Genomic DNA, 17,186 nt, shown 5'->3' with positions numbered 1-17,186 from the left:
AAAAAAAAAAAAAAAAAAAAAAAAAAAAATACATCCACTGTAGGAGAAAATTTTCTTAATTTTTGTCAAGAGATCAAAAATGGCTTTTATCTAGGCATGGCCTCAACGGTCCTTGTAAGATAGGATATATCTCTAGAATTTGAAAAAGAAAAACTCTTATCCTCTTCCACCCCTTCCCTGGTTGCCATGAGGTGTCAAGCTGAGGCACATTTTACTCAGGGTTATTGGGGTTTTGTGAGCAACCATGGCAGATTGATAAGGTCATGAGATGGTAATTCCTACTCCTCTACAAAATTTCCCTAAGTGATTATAACAGCCCCTGATATTATCCTCCTTTTTTCAATCCAAACAGATCCCTAAAGAAGTGGCTGACATCTTTAACGCCCCCAGTGATGATGAAGAGTTTGTCGGTTTCCGAGATGATGTTCCCATGGAAACCCTGTCATCAGAGGAGAGCTGCTATAGTTTTGACTCACTGGAGTCAGGGAAGCAGGTATGGGTGCCTCCTTTCAAGGCAGGCGTATCCGTCTGGAAGCTTGGATCTTGGTTCGGCTATTCTTTTACTTGCACATAGTCTGAGACTGGTGGTATCAGTTGATTGTCGAGCATCTTATTTTATTAGTGTTACACCTTCATGTTTCAAGCAACTGGTGGGGGTACCTCGCTCAGTTTTGCTGTTTAAATCCTTTTTATGTACAATAATTTTTTTTTTTTTTTCAGTAAAGGGGACCTCACATGATCAAATCCGTCTTCTTTGCCACCTCGGGGCTGCAGCCTGTGGCCAGGCTGTATTTGGAGCGCTCCCACACAGCTGGCGGGGGAGGGCTGATCCCCCAGCGATAGCGTAGGAGTGTGTGGTTACCATGAGACACATGGCCTCTGTGCTGCTGCGGTGAGGCTCTGTCCGCACCTCACTCATGGGATTGTTCTTTCTTTAATTCCTTTGATCTGTGGCAGACACAAGTTGCAGTTCTCGGAGATGTAGATTCCTGGAGGTTTATGTTGGGATTTGGCAGGAGCATGGCCAAGTATCCAGGCTTCCGTGGCATTTTTTTCTGAGTTCCTTTGTGGCACTCAAAATTCCTCATTCTCCCTCGACCATGGCCTCCCTAAAAGGCTGTGAGTTAAACCCACCTAGCTTCCACTGGGGAAGTAGAGGAAGGCAGACAGTTAATTATGTAAGTGAAGCCCCCGCTTGACGGCAGTGTGTGTGGTCTCCTCACCTTATTTGATGCCTCTGCACCATTTGACACCCTGCCCCTGCCCCCCCCAGCCACCTGCTTCCACTCCCCTTGGTCTCTTTCTCTTAACACCTTTTGTTCTTGGTTGTCATCCCTTCTACTTCCTGTCCCCATCTGTGGATGTTCTCCACGATTTTATCTTCAGACCTTTCCACTTAATGATCTCAGTGCCTGGCCCGGTCTCAGCCGTTGCCTCCTGGTCCTTTGTGGTTTGGGTCTTCCCTCCAGCCCCAGATGTACTTCTGACAGACACTTGGATGTGTCGTCATTGCTCAAGGGAGATCTGAAACTCACCATTTTCCCTCCCTGGTTGTCTGTCTTCCCCATTTTTGTCTCCAACTATGGAGCTCTTGACGCCTCCTGTTTCCTCACCCATCTCCTCAAGTCCCTTGCAGGAGCTGATGAATCTTCTGCCATGTTCCTCACCTCCATCCCTTCCCGTCTCTTCCCTCCTCAGCTCCCGTGGGTCTCATAGTCCTTCCCGCAGGTGTGGGACTGAGCTCTGGTCGCCATCCTCCCCTGTTCAGAAATCGCCAGTCCCTCCGTTCGAATGTGGTCAGGCAGTGAGGGGCAGCCTGTTGGGTCCGGTGTGAGTGGCCCTCTGAGCGGCGCGAGACACTGTGTGAAGCGCCAGCACGAGCCTGGCGGGTGGCAGGCCTTAAGGAACAGAGCGGCTGCTCTTGCTGCTGTGACGACTGCCCCTTCTCCTGTGCCCTCACACCTGCCCCCAGTCCAGCCCTGCTCCCGAGTCTGACCCCAGCATGCATTCCGTGGCCCGTGACAACATGCTTTTCATGCAGAGTGCCCTTAATTCACTATCTCCCTGGGAAGGTGCAGGCGCTGTTATTATTCCTGTTTCACGGGTGATGAAACTGAAGTGTGGGGAGGTGAAGTGACTTGGTCTGAGGCCTCACATCTGAGGAGTGGCCGAGCTGGGATGTTCCTAATCTAGGAGCCCCACTTCTCAGCCTCGTGCCTTGCACGGCTCTCTCCTGCGGGCTTTGCAGCGGGAGACCAGAAACTGCATCCATGCCCCCCGCATGCACTGTTCTGCCCCCTGTGCACAGTGGTCCAGGCTCTTCATCCTGCCTCTGTGCACTCTCAGCATCTTTCTAGCCTCTAGCCCAGTTTAGATGCAGGTCAAATGATTCTGCTTCCACGAAGTCTTACTGGATTTCCTTTCTTTCTGTGCGCCATGTTGCGTGTGTCTCCCTTACAACACTGATCCTCGCCATGGGGACCTGTGGACTTGTCCAGCTCCCTTACTAAATGACAGGCTCCTTGATGGAAGGGGCCTCATACTTGAATGGTGCTTTCCAGCTTCCCCGGCTTGGGCTGCTTCCTTGGGTTGTCCCTCTCCTCTTGTTTCATACATCCAGTGCCCATGGGCGAAGGAGCACCCGTGGGGTGGAACTGAGGTGGGATACTTGTCTGACTGGTTCAGCCACCATGACTTCCAGTCTGTTTCTTCACATCCCATGAGCTTCAAAATAAAAAAAAAAGTCACCACTCTGTTAGCTTCTCTTCTGATCTGTTATTTGCTTATGTTCTTTTTTTTTTTTTTTTTGCGGCACGCGGGCCTCTCCCTGCTGTGGCCTCTCCCGCTGCGGAGCACAGGCTCCGGACGCGCAGGCTCAGCGGCCATGGCTCACGGGCCCAGCCGCTCCGCGGCATGTGGGATCCTCCCGGACCGGGGCACGAACCCGTGTCCCCTGCATCGGCAGGCACACTCTCAGCCACTGCGCCACCAGGGAAGCCCTGCTTATGTTCTTGATCACGGTAGATGCAGGTCACCAAAGCCCACAACATACTGTCTAGTAGTGATTTTAAAGGCTAACGGCCAGATTTCGGAGAACAAAGAGCTGTGTGAGGCTTGTAACCAGGGACACAGGAGACTGTGGAGTGGATGTTCGCTTTGTTACAGACCCCATTAAAGATGGTTTTTACACCCTGTGAAATCAGGAGAATAAAAGCATGGGCCTTGGTCTAGGGCTGCAGCTGACTTGTTTTCTCTATCAGAACTGGCCACCAGAGATACTGATCTCTCCCAGGCTGACGGCTGCCTGTGACACCAGCTCAAAGCACAGAAAGAGCCAGAGGACTGGCAGGTTGGAACCTGCTGTTCCAAGGCATGACCTGTTCGGGCTCCAGCCAGGGACTTTGGGTCGATGATGAAGTGTGCACATGGGCCCCACTGCCCTGCAGCAGCCTGCAGGGGCTGGCCCAGGGCTCTTGAGCCAGATGTTTCCTGCCCTCGGAGGTGGTGGGTTTCCTTGGGAGCCAACCGCGCACCATTCTTCACGACAGACCCTGGCCTGCTGCTTCCCCACCTGGACCCCACACACTCCGGATCCATTTTAACCCGCCGAGAGAAGCCGCGTGAACTTGTACGTAGTGTGTGCAGCAGTGCCGGCCCTGGTCTCCCTGAAGCACAATTTGAATTTCACTTTAAAGAAACTTCCCTTTTGTGTGTGAATTTTTTTTTTTTTTTAAGCAGCTGCACCACAGCTATCAACAAAGGGATGAAGTAATTTACATCTGAGCACAGTCACTCCAATTACCCATAATAATTCACAGGAGACATTTTTAAGCTTAAAAAAATGCCGGATATAGGCATTTCTTTCTTTTCCCCCCCGGGAAGTTTTTCCACTCGTCTGTTATGTCTGTTTTTCTCCAGAGACTGATTATCCGAGGTCGAAGAAGTATATATAATTAAAGTCAGGGAAAAGGCAGGCAGGGAGATAAAGGTTCTCCAGCCTCATGTGCTGTCATGAGGGGTCATACCCCTGCATCAGGGGTAGGAGGGGAGACGTCAGAGGCAGCAGGGGGCATGGACTCCAGGCCTGGCTGCCAGCTTGGAGGAGGCTGGTTTGTGGGTCTCCGTTCTGTACTGCCATTCTTGCTTTTCCCCTCCTCTCTTTCAAGCATGCCTTTTATTTTTATGAGTTCAAAAGAAAGAAAAAGTCATTACTGGAACATGTCCTTTCTGAGTCAGCCGTGTAACATCTTTCCTCGGGCTCCCTTGCTACCTGCCGGCAGTGGCTGCTTCTCACCTCCTGCGGGAGAGGGACTCCCTAGTGGGTGACGGAGCAAGTGCGTTGTTCTCCTCCGCGGTGGGCGGGGCGGGGCGGGGTGTGGAAGCCTCCAGCCCGGTCCTGCCCGGAGGCATGCTGTCTGTGAACCAGGCATCTCCCCTGGGAGGAGCCGGCTTGGGATGGCTGTTGGAAAGGAAAGCCAAGCGTGTGTGGAGGAGCCAGGGCCAGGTCTTCTCCTCCATGTGTTTTCTGTTCTGTGTGAACGCAGACGCTCCTGATGGCCCCGCCCCGGCGGGAGAAACTAAATTCCATCAGCCCCTACCGGGGACACCAGCTGATGGAGGCTGCGGCCATTCTGGTTTTTTGAAATTGTTCAATTTGTGGGTCTAACTTTCTGCAAACTATGGAAAATATGTATATATACGTGTGTTTTTATTGTGGTAAAACCTACATAAAATTTACCATTTTAACCATTTTTAAGTGCGGTAAGTCCCAGTGTGCTGCCTGCAGGACACTGAGGCGTTATTCACAGTGTCTCGAGGCCTTCACCATTATCTGTTTCCAGAATGTTTTCGTCGTCTCACACAGAAACTCTGTCCCCATTAAACAGCGACTGCCCTTGCCCCCAGCCCCTGCCAGCCTCTGTTCTTCTTGCTTTCTCCATGACACATGTGTTTTTAACTTAGCAGGATGTGCGTTTCCAGTCCACAACCTTCACAGAAGAGCTAAGGAGAATTTTTAGAGAGGACAGTGACTCAGAGACGGAAGATTTTGAAGGATTTACACAGAGTGATCTGAATGTTAACAGTAACGCAGAAGTAATGGTAATATTTATCAACGTGAGGGAGGGTGGGTTGTGATATTTTTAGTCCTGGTTCCGAATTGTATTGTTACTTGTAAGAAGCCACTTTACACATGAAAAGGTTTTACTTTTTCTTACATGTTCATCTTATAAGCCAGTTAACAAAATATGAAGATTTTACTGTTTTTTACGTGTTCATCTTCTAAGCCACTTAGCTAAATGTAAACTCGGCTATTCTAAGGCGAATTCCTGGCCCACCAGTCCATGTGCTCTTAGAGAAAATCCAGTTGTCTTTCCTGGGTGCCTTTGGAGTCTGGGGGGATGTGTCCCAGGCGTCCCTTATTATCCTTATCAGAGAATTTATTTCAGACTTTTTTGAACCTCTTTTATCTGAAAAGAGGAGGGTCTGAGAGTAACAAGTTCCTGAAAGTCATTTTCTGTTGTGCGCCAAGTAATTAGGTTTGGAGTTGATTTGGCAGAAATTTAGCTGTGGTACAAACTTAGAGTTTTGTCTGTGCATTCTTGATTTGGATCACGACAGGCTTTTTAATGATAAAGGTGACCTGGGCTTGTCTGATTCCTAAGGGAAGTCTGCCCTCAGCCCTTTGCCATCATCAAGAGACTTGTTGGTTGATCTCTTTTTAGTCCATGTGTTTAGTTAGGCCAGTTGACTGCCGACCAGTATTTGAATCTCAGGGTAACTTTGAAGAACAGCCTTTGGATTTTTTTTAGGCATAAAAATGTTTTTTACTAACTGGAAAGTAGCATACATTTATCTCATAAAATCAATACACCACTTCCTTCTTTGATATCAAGATAAGGGATAGAGCGGTTAAGCCTCATTACGTTCAGAAGCTCCCAGAGAAGCACTCGTGGCGTGGAACCTGTGTGGGTGTTTAAAGAAGCTGTAACCAGTAGCGTTGCTTTGTCCTTCACCTTTTCCTGGGGGGGTCTTAAGGCCTGAAAGCCTTAATGGTAGGCTGCCTTGCTTGATGGTGATTTATTTCTGTGAATAGCAACACAGACCTGTGCCAATCTATCGGCCTCAGCCCCCCGCCCCTTGGCTCTCTTTACAGAAGTTATTTGCATGGCAGTTCCTGTGTTCTGGCCAGCAAGGCTCCGGTTTCTAGAGATCCTTCCAAACCTTGATGGGTATCATCTACTCTTAGTGACTTGTTTATCTTCTCTTCTTTAGCTAAGTAATGTTGGGATATTCAAAGAATTTGTTTCCAGCATGCGAAAGTGAATTACCCCCAGCACCTTTTTTTTGGTTTTCTTCCAAATCTGTACATTTAGGGACATGTTACGTTGACTCTGATATAACGCATAGCTCAGGGCAGGTCCACCTGTACATTTATTTTGAAATTCAGTGAGAAAGCAAGCCTTGTTGCCTCCTCACCCAACCTCCTGCCCACACTAGCGAGTAGTGGTGAGACCACCTTTCTGGCAATAGGGTATGACTCTACGTTGGTGTCCAGTGGTCTTGTAGCCAGACGTGAAACTGCCGCAGCCGTGGTGCTGGCTCTCAGGTCGGAGTCTCCACTGGTGACTCTCTCCATACTTCAGTCCTTTGTAGTACGCTACTCCACGGCCTTGGTAAAGAGACGGGGGCTAGATGGGGATTATGATAAATGAATAAAGCCAGTCAGGGGAGAGAACTCCTCTGAAGTTCTCCAACAGTGTCCTCTAACATAGATTCCTCTGCAGCCCACTATTTGGAATTCCAAAGCTACTAATGTGGAGAGTTCAGGATATTAAAACAAATAGGTAACTCCGTACAGTACAGTCTTATTTCTCTGCCTGGCTTTTTGTGCATTGATACATACACCAAGGTTTGGAAGTTGTCTGCTTTTTTTTTTTTATTTTTTTGCGGTACGCGGGCCTCTCACTGTTGTGGCCTCTCCCGTTGCGGAGCACAGGCTCCGGACGCGCAGGCTCAGCAGCCATGGCTCACGGGCCCAGCCGCTCCGCGGCATGTGGGATCTTCCCGGACCGGGGCACGAACCCGTGTCCCCTGCATCGGCAGGCAGACTCTCAACCACTGAGCCACCAGGGAAGCCCTGTCTGCTTTTTTTTTTTTCCCTCCCGCCGCTTTATTTTTAACTTGAGTCCAGCTGGAATTTGGGGGGGTGGTCACCGAGGAAGAAGCAGAGTCATTAACTGAATCCCAGGCGGCTCCTGGTGCTGTTCTCAGCTCTCCTCACAACCTGAGTCCCTGACAGAGGTGCCCAGGCTACACTGTCCAGCCTGTGGTCAAGGGAAGAGGCCAGGTGATGACCTCGATCCCAGTATTTAAACCCATCTCTGCTGTTGCTGAGAGTCCTTTGCATCTGAGATGTCCCCTTGCTGTTGCCTTCCATTCTTACTGTGTTCTCACGTGTGAAACCAAGTTATGTTTTAATGCTGGAGACCTATGCCGAGTGGAGACTGAAAACTGAGGCTGAGAGTTGCTTGAGCTGACTGAACAGGTGCCTGCGGCCGCCCTGCAGAGCTGTCTGCCTGATTGCACCCCATGGCGCTGCGGGTTACAGAAAGGGGAGGAGGCTTCCCTTGAGTGAGGACCCAGCGTATCCTGGGGATGAGGTTCCGCCACTGACCCCGAGGGCAGGTCATCTGCCTGCTCCTTGGTCACTGCACTAAAATGAAGTCAGCTCTCCTGTCCCTCTTACTCATGAGTTGTGTTCCAGCTAGTTAGGGCAGAATGGTACTTTATTTTTCACTCAGCACTCCATTTTTACCTGAGGATACCTCTGATGTCATGCACACCCTTTTCTTTATTCCCATATTCCTGGGCTCCCAGGTGTGCCAGCTTGGGTGGCCCACTGGGGAGGAGCCCACCTCATCAGCGTTTGGCTTGCAGCCTGATGCTCTGAGCAGAACACAGTCTGCCGGTGGGTGTGGCTGGGCCAGAGCGCGTAGCAGCCTGCTCTTTGATTTTGTTCATCTACAAAGTACTTGCGCATTTCACTGAAGAGTTCAGAGGGAACTACCAATAGGAAGGGAGAGCTTTCAACTATTCATTGTTCTCCTAAAATACTGTCAGAGGGGTTTTAAGTGTGTGTCTTTCTGAAGGTTTGTTTATAGGCACTGTCTTTGTTCTTTCTCTCATTAGCTCGTGGAGTCAGAGCTCAGTGATGACGGTAAAGCATCTTTCATGAGTGAGGAAGAGGAAGATGAAGAAGAAGAGGCTCCACCTAGAAGCAGCAGGCCGAGAAGAAGCAGTATTGGTCTTCGGGTAGCCTTTCAGTTCCCCACCAAGAAACCGGCAAAAAATGCCGGTAAGAACAGTTCTCCTGAGCCGTTGTTTTCTGGCTCGCACATACAGGACAGTAAGAGTGGAATTCTTGGAAGAAAGACAAGCTGCAGACAGAGGAAGGAAAGGGAAGATTCTGCCTCTGAGTCTGAGGACGACTCCAGGGACGAGGGCCAGGAGAGCTCAGATGCCCTGCTGAAAAGGACCATGAACATCGAGGAGAACAAAGCCATGGTAAGGCCGCGCGGCCCAAGACAGCCACTGTTGGGGCTCCCAGGGCTGCGTCCCCAAAGATGCTGCTGCTTTGGCTTCGGTCAGGAAGTGTGCTCTGGGTATTGTGGGTTCTTTCTTGGACCCCAAGCGGTTATCACCTGATTAGCTCTGGTTTGGGAACAGAGACTCCCAGGACCATTTTTAGCCCCCTCCACAGTGCCATGGACTAAACGCCATTTACTGTTGATCAAGTTATGTTGCAAATATGCAGTGGTATTTTACGGAGATGAGAGGCCCTGTTCCCAGCAGAAAGAAGCAGTGTGTAAACGTGGGTGTCATGAAGACCACTTAGAAGTTGTTTTGTGCAGGTCAGGCAGGCAGCTTTCAACCTAGGTGCTGTAGTGTCAAGATATCAGCTAAAGGAATGAAAGGGGTCTAGGTATTAAAAGGAACTGAGCAGTTTTGAATCACTTTAAAATGTTTTCACCAGAATAATTAATGGAACAAGGTGAAATCTTTGTGTATTTGGTTTTTCTGTATGTGGTCAGTAACTGGTTTCCTTCATAATTTTATACACACAGAATTTAAAAAAATCATCATCACTTTTAGTATTTTGGTATATTTTTTTCTTTAATATTTTCTTTTTAAAAAGCATAATTTAATGATACTGTATATGCAGTCTTATTATATGTCTATTAAGTTGCTTAAGAAAATATAAATCCTACTTTGGGGTATAATTTATCCAGAGACATATTTGTGCTCAGTTAAGAGGAATTTTTAGTGTCGTATCTCTCTGCATCTTTAAAATAAGAACTATGAGGGCTTCCCTGGTGGTGCAGTGGTTGAGAGTCTGCCTGCCGATGCAGGGGACACGGGTTCGTGCCCCGGTCCGGGAAGATCCCACATGCCGCGGAGCGGCTGGGCCCGTGAGCCATGGCCGCTGGGCCTGCGCGTCTGGAGCCTGTGCTCTGCAACGGGAGAGGCCACAACAGTGAGAGGTCCGTGTACCGTAAAAAAAAAAATAAAAAATAAGAACTACGTTCATGATTTTAGGATTTAGGGGTGACACCCATACCTCTGTGTAAGTCTAAAACTAAAAGGAATCCTAATTAAATTGATTGGCACGTTAATGCCTGTTATTTGGTGTTCTTAGGTGTTTATTTGGGAATGTTTTCAGAAATTATTTTTATTGATAAGAAATTAACCAACTTAAAGAATCAGTGTTTCGGAGCTCTGAATAACTGCCGGAATGATCTAGTTGGGCCTTTTCTGTTGTGAACGTGATGAAACTTGATTCAGGTGGGCAAAATGATAGGTTCCAGGGTCACACTGAGAGTTAGTAGCCCAGTCACGATTCTAACCGCATGCTCCAGGCCTTGGACCTTCCAGGACAGTTTTCATCGTGTCTTCTTCTACCTAAGGAACGGGCATAGATTTTATTCCTCTCATGCTATCAGCATCTCACCTGCGTAGATAAAAATCTTTACATGTGAGGTTAAAAAAATAACAACTGCTGAGATCTTATGTAAACTACAAGTTTCTCATGGCTGCAAACTGGAAGACTTGTGATAACGTGTTAGATGAAGTAGACGTGGCAATATTTATGCACGATCCTTTCTTTCTTCTGAACTTCAGCTTGCTCAATTATTGGCGGAATTGAACTCAATGCCAGATTTCTTCCCGCTCCGAACCCCGAACTCAGCTTCTGTAAGTGGAACTCCTTATATGTATTGATTCCAGTACTCATGCACACAGTCAGTTGCTAGATGGCTTTCATTCCAGAAAGCAGCCAGTTGTGTGTGTCTGTGCTCTCACCTGCAGAAGAAGAAAGCAGTGAGGCGGGCCTTCTCAGAGGGACAGATCACACGGCGCACCAACCCGGCCCGGAGCGCACGGCCTCCCGAGAAGTTCGCCCTGGAGAACTTCACCGTGTCGGCCGCCAAGTTCGCAGAAGAGTTTTACAGTTTCAGAAGAAGGAAGACAACAAGCGGGGTATTTTCTGACTATAATGAACCAATGCTTCTTTGTCTAAGCCAGCGGTCCTCGCACGTGAGCGTTCATCACAGCCCTCTGGGGCTCGGTGAGAGCGCTGAGGTTCTGACTCAGTAGGTCTGCAGCAGCTGAGAAGTTGCATTTCAGCCAAGTTCCTAGATGCTGTGGGTACTCCTGGGACCGCACTCGGAAAAGAACTCCGGGCCTAAGCTTGCGCTTGATCTAAGCTGTAGGCCATGAAGCGGGTCCTTCCTCTAAACCGAGCAATGGTTAGGACCCCAGCTTCACCTCCAGTGGAGGCTGTAAAGGGCTGATAACGGCAGCAGGTGGCTTCGTGGTTTTGCTTGTGGGCAAGTACAGTGATGCCTCTGGTCTTTCTGTTTAGGAATGGGGAGTTTGGAGTGCTTTCAGTCTAGAGCAAGACACTCTGGACCCTTCCTATTTGTGGCTTTGGCTGTTCAGTGTGGTTCACTTCCCCGGCCTCACAGAGCTTGCCGCAGGTGACCATTCAGTGGTCAGGGAAACCCTGAGCTTCTGGTTTATTGTCCTGTGTCACCTTGCTATCAGGGAGGCTTGGCACTAAGGATAGGAGCTCAGCAAATGACTAAAATGTATGAATGATTTCAGGGAAATAGAAGAGGGACATAGTTAACATGCATGGTCCTAGAGCTCTGAGGAGCGTAAAACTTCTATAATTTGTTTTTAACCGCCCAAGCCATCTAATGCCCAGTTCTGCTTTGGCTCGTTCTGCAGGGGAGATGCCAGGGATATCGACGACGTCGCCGTGTATCTTCTTTTCGGCCAGTGGAGGACATCACTGAAGAGGACTTGGAGAATGTGGCCATAACTGTTCGAGATAAAATCTATGATAAAGTTCTGGTAAAGTATATCTGATGAATAATTCACATGATCGTGACTTATACTGGGAGTCCCAGGCACTGGTATTTGAAATCCTGCCTTGTTTTAAACTGTATCTGGGCTTACGCGTTTGTGCCGTCTCCCCAGGGCGCAGAGGTGGGCTCCGAGTGGGAGCAGCTGTAACTGGGAAAGGGGAGACAGGTCTCTCTGGGGGATGCATTATCTGTGGGGGGAGGCAGGGGTGTAGTCTGGAAAAGCACAGTTGTAATTGTTATATTTTAAATAGTTTTTATGTTTTAAACGTTGAAAAAACTAATACGCTTTTATAACCAACAGAAATATATTTCCAATATTAACACTGTTGAAAATGTACGTATAATATATATTTTATATAACCAATAGAAACTAAAGTTTGATAGAATATCTTTGGTAGGTAGGAAATGTGTTAAGTTTTTTAGAATGGTAATGTAGAGGATGGCTTTGTGTCGTTTCGCATCCTTTTTAGATAATGGGACAGTGTCTTAAATACTGTTAAAAGGTTTTCAATTGAATCGCCAGCGTTTTAAAACCAGGAGATTTATCCTGAACGTAACCGGATGGCTAGGAACTGGGTGGGAGCCGTGCGATGCTGCCCAGGGCTTATCACTCAGTCACCTGTCACCTGTCACCCCTGTGGGCTCTGGTCTCTCCCATCATTTCTGTCCAGCTGATCATTTCATTTCTTCCAGGTTCCCGGCTCAGTCGCATCTGCCCTAAGAGGCTTCTCTGGCCCCAGAACTAAAAGTGCTTACAGGCTGCCAGAGAGTGCCAGTGTTTGTACCAGAGAAACAGCACTGCTCGATTCTGGGGGAGAGGCAGGGCTGCTTTGTGCACTTAGGATATCCGTGTGGCCTCATGGGCCTCCCCCTCCAAATCCCATGTTCACCACCCACCGCCTTCCGCCTCAGGGTAACACTTGCCACCAGTGTCGGCAGAAGACCATTGACACCAAGACGGTGTGTCGGAACCAGAGCTGCGGCGGGGTGCGAGGACAGTTTTGTGGGCCTTGCCTGCGGAATCGCTACGGGGAGGACGTGCGATCGGCGCTGCTGGACCCGGTAGGCACAGTGCTCGCCTCGGCCTGAGTTGTATCGGTGAGGGGAGCAAGCTGAGGACGGGGCTCCTGGGCCCTCTGTCGGGTACCTGCAGCTGCAGAGCTCAGGGTTTTGTAGACCCCCCTCACCACCCTCCTTTTCATTCTGCCTCTTGAGACTGGCAGCAATGAAAAGTAGAGTTTCCTGCCCTAGATAGGACTGGAGAAGAGAGTGCGTTTTGCTTTCCAGGGTCAGAGGCAAGCTTTCTTAGTTAGGGTTTGTACAGGCAAGCCTGTGTCCCTTTCCTCCAGCAGCGTCCTTTACCTTGGATTTGCCGGGGCCAGGCCCAGGGGGTGGGTATACCGTGGTGTAGGGTGCTTTCTGTGCGCACCTGCACTGCTCTGAGATTTCACGTCTGTTAGTGCAGTTTATTTCAGTTGTTATTCTTTTAGCCTCCCAACACCTTGGTTCTCTCTGTAAAATGAGATAATGTTAGTGTGTATGCCCTTGAACCTGGGCAGTCTGGCTCCAGAGTCTGTGCTCTTAACCGCTGCAAGACCTCTTATGCAGCAGTCATGGGGGTAAATAGACTGTCCCGAGTTTGCAGGTGAGTGTAAACTGCTACTCAGGTTGAGTGATTTGAGAAACCCTATGCTCTCAGAAGCAGGGCCGACCTCCTGGGTGTGTGACCTGTGAAGTTGTAAGGGGCCCTGCACTTGCTCTGATACCTGAAATTCTCCAAAACTTTTTGAACATACGTCTACTAACTATGCACCTGGTCCTGTTTAAAACCAAACACGTTTCAGTGTTTCTGCATGCGTGATCTGGGGTGATCAACCTTTCTGGACCTTTTTGAAACATGCGAGGGGAAGGAGACATTAGTACCTGTCACAGGGTGAAGGATTATCTGAGGAGTCTCACGTGATTAAAGATTGGTGGAGAGGCTGAGTGATCCAGGCTCAATCAGAAGCTCATCCTGCGGGGAGAGCCTGTTGATAACGGGGGCATTCCTGCTGCCATTGCTTCCCTAGGGTTGGGTGTGTCCTCCCTGCCGGGGCATCTGCAATTGCAGTTACTGTCGGAAGCGTGATGGTCGCTGTGCCACAGGCATCCTCATTCATCTGGCCAAGTTTTACGGTTATAATAACGTTAAGGAATATCTGGAGAGGTAAGCCTCACAAATCAAAAACAGAGGTTGTAATGCCCGGGTGCAGCCGGGGAGACCCTCTAGGCAGGTACGGGGTTGCCTTGTTTCAGTTGCTTCTTAGAAACCACATCGAGTGCCAGTCGTCCTGTGTCTCTTTGCATTGGGCAAGCTTGGGACTGGTATTTTCCCTATCGGGAAGTTCCCTCCTTTGCTAGAATTTCCCCCTGACTGCCTCCAACAGTAAAGAGTCTACAAGGCAGGCTGAGGGAAAGCTGTGAAGGCCCAAGGCAGCCCTAAGGAGAGGGGAGGCTTGGGTCACGTGCGCTCGGACGAGGAGGCTGCTTGTAGGGACGCAGGAGTCAGGCGAGTGGCCCTGGGGGCCGGCCCGCACCACTGTGTGTGCGTGAGGAGTCGGGCCTGAGCTGGTGACAGGAGAGCCGGTTCGGGCTTGGTACTCCAGGGGATGGTTGAGCCTCTAACCTAGGATGCCGCTGTGCTCGTGCCTCCGTCCCACTAATGCGTCCCATTTTTTCTCAGCTTACAAAAGCAGCTGGTAAAAGACAACTAAGAGAAGAACCAGCCAGCTCACCATGGAGGACTCCGACAAGACATGCCATTTGTGCCTAAGATTTCTTATGGTTGTGTTTGTATACAGAAATTCTTTGTAGATCCAAATACTATTTTTTTTTAAAGATTGTTTGTTTATATACTTCAAAAGATTTCTCAGGAAGACGAGAGAGGAATCGACATACATGTATACGCAGGCCTGTTTATAGATTGAATTGTTAAAAGCATCTGCAGCTGATTTAAAAAACATAGTTTAGATGGGGGGGTAGAGTTACCCCAGAGAAAACATCGTGTAAGCAGCTCTTGCCTTTGTTGCCTTGATCTTTTACCTCCCAAACCAGTCCCTGGAGGCCAGCTTGTGACGGGTTACGTCCCCCTTAAGTTTACCTTATCACAAGTGACCATAGTTTAAGCTTACCTTATCACAAGTGACCATAGTTTAAGCTGCTCTGGGTCATTGGAAATTTATATTGAAAATGTTCCCCTAAATTACAAGGTGCAATTACCTGTATATCTTGAGTTTTATTTTTGTTAACACTTGAACAAAAAGTGGACTGTCAGTCACATTCTGGACACTGGAGGGCTGCTGGCCAGGAGGAGCGGCTGCCTGGGGCCAGTGGCTTCTATATTTTAAGAGAATATAAAGGCTAATACTTTTTGTTTATCTACAAGAACTAGGCTCCCGCGTGTATGGACCGGGAGCAGACTTCCAACCATATTGTTTTGGAGGTTCAGTGGAACGTTGATGAAAATGTGATCTATACTGTACTCTTTTTTGTGTTGCAGGAAGGCTGGGGAGAGCTAAAAATGAACATTTTCAGTAGGGTTCCCATCTTTTTTTTCTACATTTGCTTCTTTTTGTCCCCCTTCTCTACTTTTCAAAGATGGTGTTTGTTTAAAAACAACGAATGCTAAGTTAGTTACTTAAAAGGTACATAAGCTGGACTCTGTTTTATGCCTCTCAGTAGGATAAACGACCGTGCGGGAACAAGGACATCTCCGGTGCTCCGGTGGGAGGAATAGAAGCCCCTCTGCAAGGGCCGTTGTTACGCCTCCAGCAGGAGGGCCACGCCTGCCAGGACCCATTTGGCCGCCTTTTCTTTGCTCTTCAACCTGAAGGTCCAGACACGGTTGGGGCCCCTCGTTTTGGTTTTGTACACAGGGCACTCGTACGTGTGTTGGGTTTCCTGTCTGTCCGCGGGTATGGCTTTTGCCAAGATGACTGGCATTGCAGACCTTAACTCCTTGAGGTAGGCGTCCACGACGGCTCCTGACTGGCTGTCCCATCTGGCACCTACAGCATAAACCCAAGGGTTACAACCGTGCTGTATGTTGGTACTGAGCCTCTGTTTGTTGTAGGCAATAAACGTTCCGGTTTTGTCACTTCACTCCTCATCAGTGGCTTCCTTAGAGAGCTGGCCCATGACTGAGATGGGAGGGAGATGAGGGTACTTGCTGCCCAGGGGCCACGCATACACTGTAAGCACAGACTCTTCTTGCTCCTGTGCTAATGCCTGAACTCTCTCCTGTGAACAGTAAACTAAATGAATTTAAAAGGTGTAAACCTTACCTACATGAAAACAGATTCCATGAGAGAGAATCACAGATGCAGTAAAGCAAACTAGTTTGTCCTTCCTTTAAAGAAGTGCATCTGCATATGCTTATGGTCAGTATAAGACGTGTCCAACTCACCACATTCCCTCCCCACTGCACATTCTTTTCTTCGTCTAAGTTCAGGTCACTTGTTGTTTATACCACCTACCCCGCCTTTAAAGCACATGCCACACGTGTTCAGATGTTGAAAGTGAAAAAGGAGCATCTTGGCAGAGACTTGGAAAGCATTTCTCCAAGTGCCCTTTAAGGTAAGAGGAAGCGGTCTACAAGATAAGATAAATGCATGGGTGAATAAACTTGGAAGCTACTGCATATTCTACCCCTTTGCCCAGAGATTCACAATATGCATTGGCATCTTACAGGCTTAGAGAGATGGTATTTTACCACAAGGGTGAAGTTAAACAGTTTTTTAAAAAGGAGAAGAAAGAGTTTTGTACTGATTCAAAAGCAAAGTAAATTCAGTGTATAGGTCTTTAAGTGATAGCCGTGGCCTTAAAATTTGGCTCACATTGGACACACATCCTATCTACCTATCTTAGCATTTAAATTGTTCGAAAGCCGGAAACGAAGTAAATAACCACCAGTGTGAGTGAGTGCTGAGCAATGGAATAAACAAAGGACAAATACCAACTTGAAGCTGAGTGAGAAAGGTTCACTCTTTGGGACATCTTACCTTCCATGAGGAGCCCGTGGAGGTATGCGCCTTCCCTGGGGGGGTGCCCATAATCCTCCTTCGTTTTTTTGGTAACCTCAACAGTCAAGCACATTTTATCCAGCGGCCACTCGTTTCTTCGAGCCGTGGTCTGCATGATTGCTTTGGGAGGAGGACGGACAGGAATGGAGTAGGATAAAGCCACAGACAGAAGGGTCCCGGGAGCCACCCGTGTAAGCTGAGCACCCTGAGTGAGGCGTGCTTTGGGCCCACGGGGTGTTCTTGGGCATTCCACGTGGCTGCACTAGAGCAGGACCACCTCCCTGCTTGGTGGACGGAGTTTTACTGGCACGGCTATACCCATTTGGCTTGTGCTCTGCCGTGCCAGAGTGGAACCGATGTGAGAGACCGGGCAGCCCGTGATGGGAAACGTTTACCGGGGTGAACCCCATCCCACCTCTCTTAGCTGCTCCTGTCCTGCCGGGCGTTTTGTTTCCTCTGTAGTGGCCAGGGCAGGGGGAGTGGCTGGGGTTCTGCTATGGGGTGTGACTCTGTCAGCATCAGGGGCCGCCCTGCCCCAGCCCTTACCAGTTAAGAAGGACTGAGGGTTGAAGAAGCCAGAAAGCCACACCACAGCCGGAAGGGCGAGATCTTGTGTCCAGGTATCCAGTTCCCGACATCGCAAGAGGAGGTCATTAAACCTGGTGAGTAGAAGGTAAGAAGAAACAGACTTGCTTTT

At 48.8% G+C, this 17,186-nt stretch overlaps 2 protein-coding genes and 1 long non-coding RNA gene across 9 annotated transcripts in view; 1 reads left to right on the top strand and 2 right to left on the bottom strand.

Moving 5' to 3' along the window:
• Nucleotides 1-14,595, top strand: part of CDCA7L (cell division cycle associated 7 like) — a 51,688-nt gene extending 37,093 nt beyond the window's left edge. The window contains exons 2-10 of one of the 7 annotated variants that reach the window (XM_027102651.1): nucleotides 353-493; nucleotides 4,963-5,100; nucleotides 8,191-8,565; nucleotides 10,180-10,251; nucleotides 10,366-10,536; nucleotides 11,290-11,415; nucleotides 12,342-12,491; nucleotides 13,499-13,635; nucleotides 14,152-14,595. In XM_027102651.1, the coding sequence (XP_026958452.1) occupies nucleotides 353-493; nucleotides 4,963-5,100; nucleotides 8,191-8,565; nucleotides 10,180-10,251; nucleotides 10,366-10,536; nucleotides 11,290-11,415; nucleotides 12,342-12,491; nucleotides 13,499-13,635; nucleotides 14,152-14,182 (1,341 nt within the window). In that variant the 3' untranslated portion in view covers nucleotides 14,183-14,595. Of the gene's footprint in view, nucleotides 1-352; nucleotides 494-4,962; nucleotides 5,101-8,190; nucleotides 8,566-10,179; nucleotides 10,252-10,365; nucleotides 10,537-11,289; nucleotides 11,416-12,122; nucleotides 12,492-13,498; nucleotides 13,636-14,151 lie in introns of all 7 variants that reach the window. The other 6 variants (XM_027102652.1, XM_027102649.1, XM_027102648.1 and 3 more) reach the window with 6 other exon arrangements.
• Nucleotides 9,490-13,546, bottom strand: LOC113618463 (uncharacterized). The gene is made up of 3 exons (XR_003432020.1): nucleotides 13,353-13,546; nucleotides 12,792-12,941; nucleotides 9,490-10,359 (listed from the first exon to the last, which is right to left on the bottom strand). It is a non-coding gene; the product is annotated as an uncharacterized LOC113618463 (long non-coding RNA).
• Nucleotides 14,295-17,186, bottom strand: part of DNAH11 (dynein axonemal heavy chain 11) — a 320,226-nt gene continuing 317,334 nt past the window's right edge. Inside the window, 4 exon segments of the mRNA XM_027102655.1 lie at nucleotides 14,295-14,568; nucleotides 14,600-15,475; nucleotides 16,469-16,609; nucleotides 17,036-17,148. Coding sequence (XP_026958456.1) covers nucleotides 15,228-15,475; nucleotides 16,469-16,609; nucleotides 17,036-17,148 — 502 coding nt within the window. The 3' untranslated portion in view covers nucleotides 14,295-14,568; nucleotides 14,600-15,227.

The sequence above is a fragment of the Aethalodelphis obliquidens genome, unplaced genomic scaffold (assembly GCF_003676395.1).
Source record: "Aethalodelphis obliquidens isolate GAN/ISIS:26980383/991018 unplaced genomic scaffold, ASM367639v1 scaffold5, whole genome shotgun sequence".
NCBI classification, from domain to species: Eukaryota; Metazoa; Chordata; class Mammalia; order Artiodactyla; family Delphinidae; genus Aethalodelphis; species Aethalodelphis obliquidens.
Note: the sequence above shows the minus strand (reverse complement) of the source record. Positions and strands in the feature narration are given on the sequence as shown.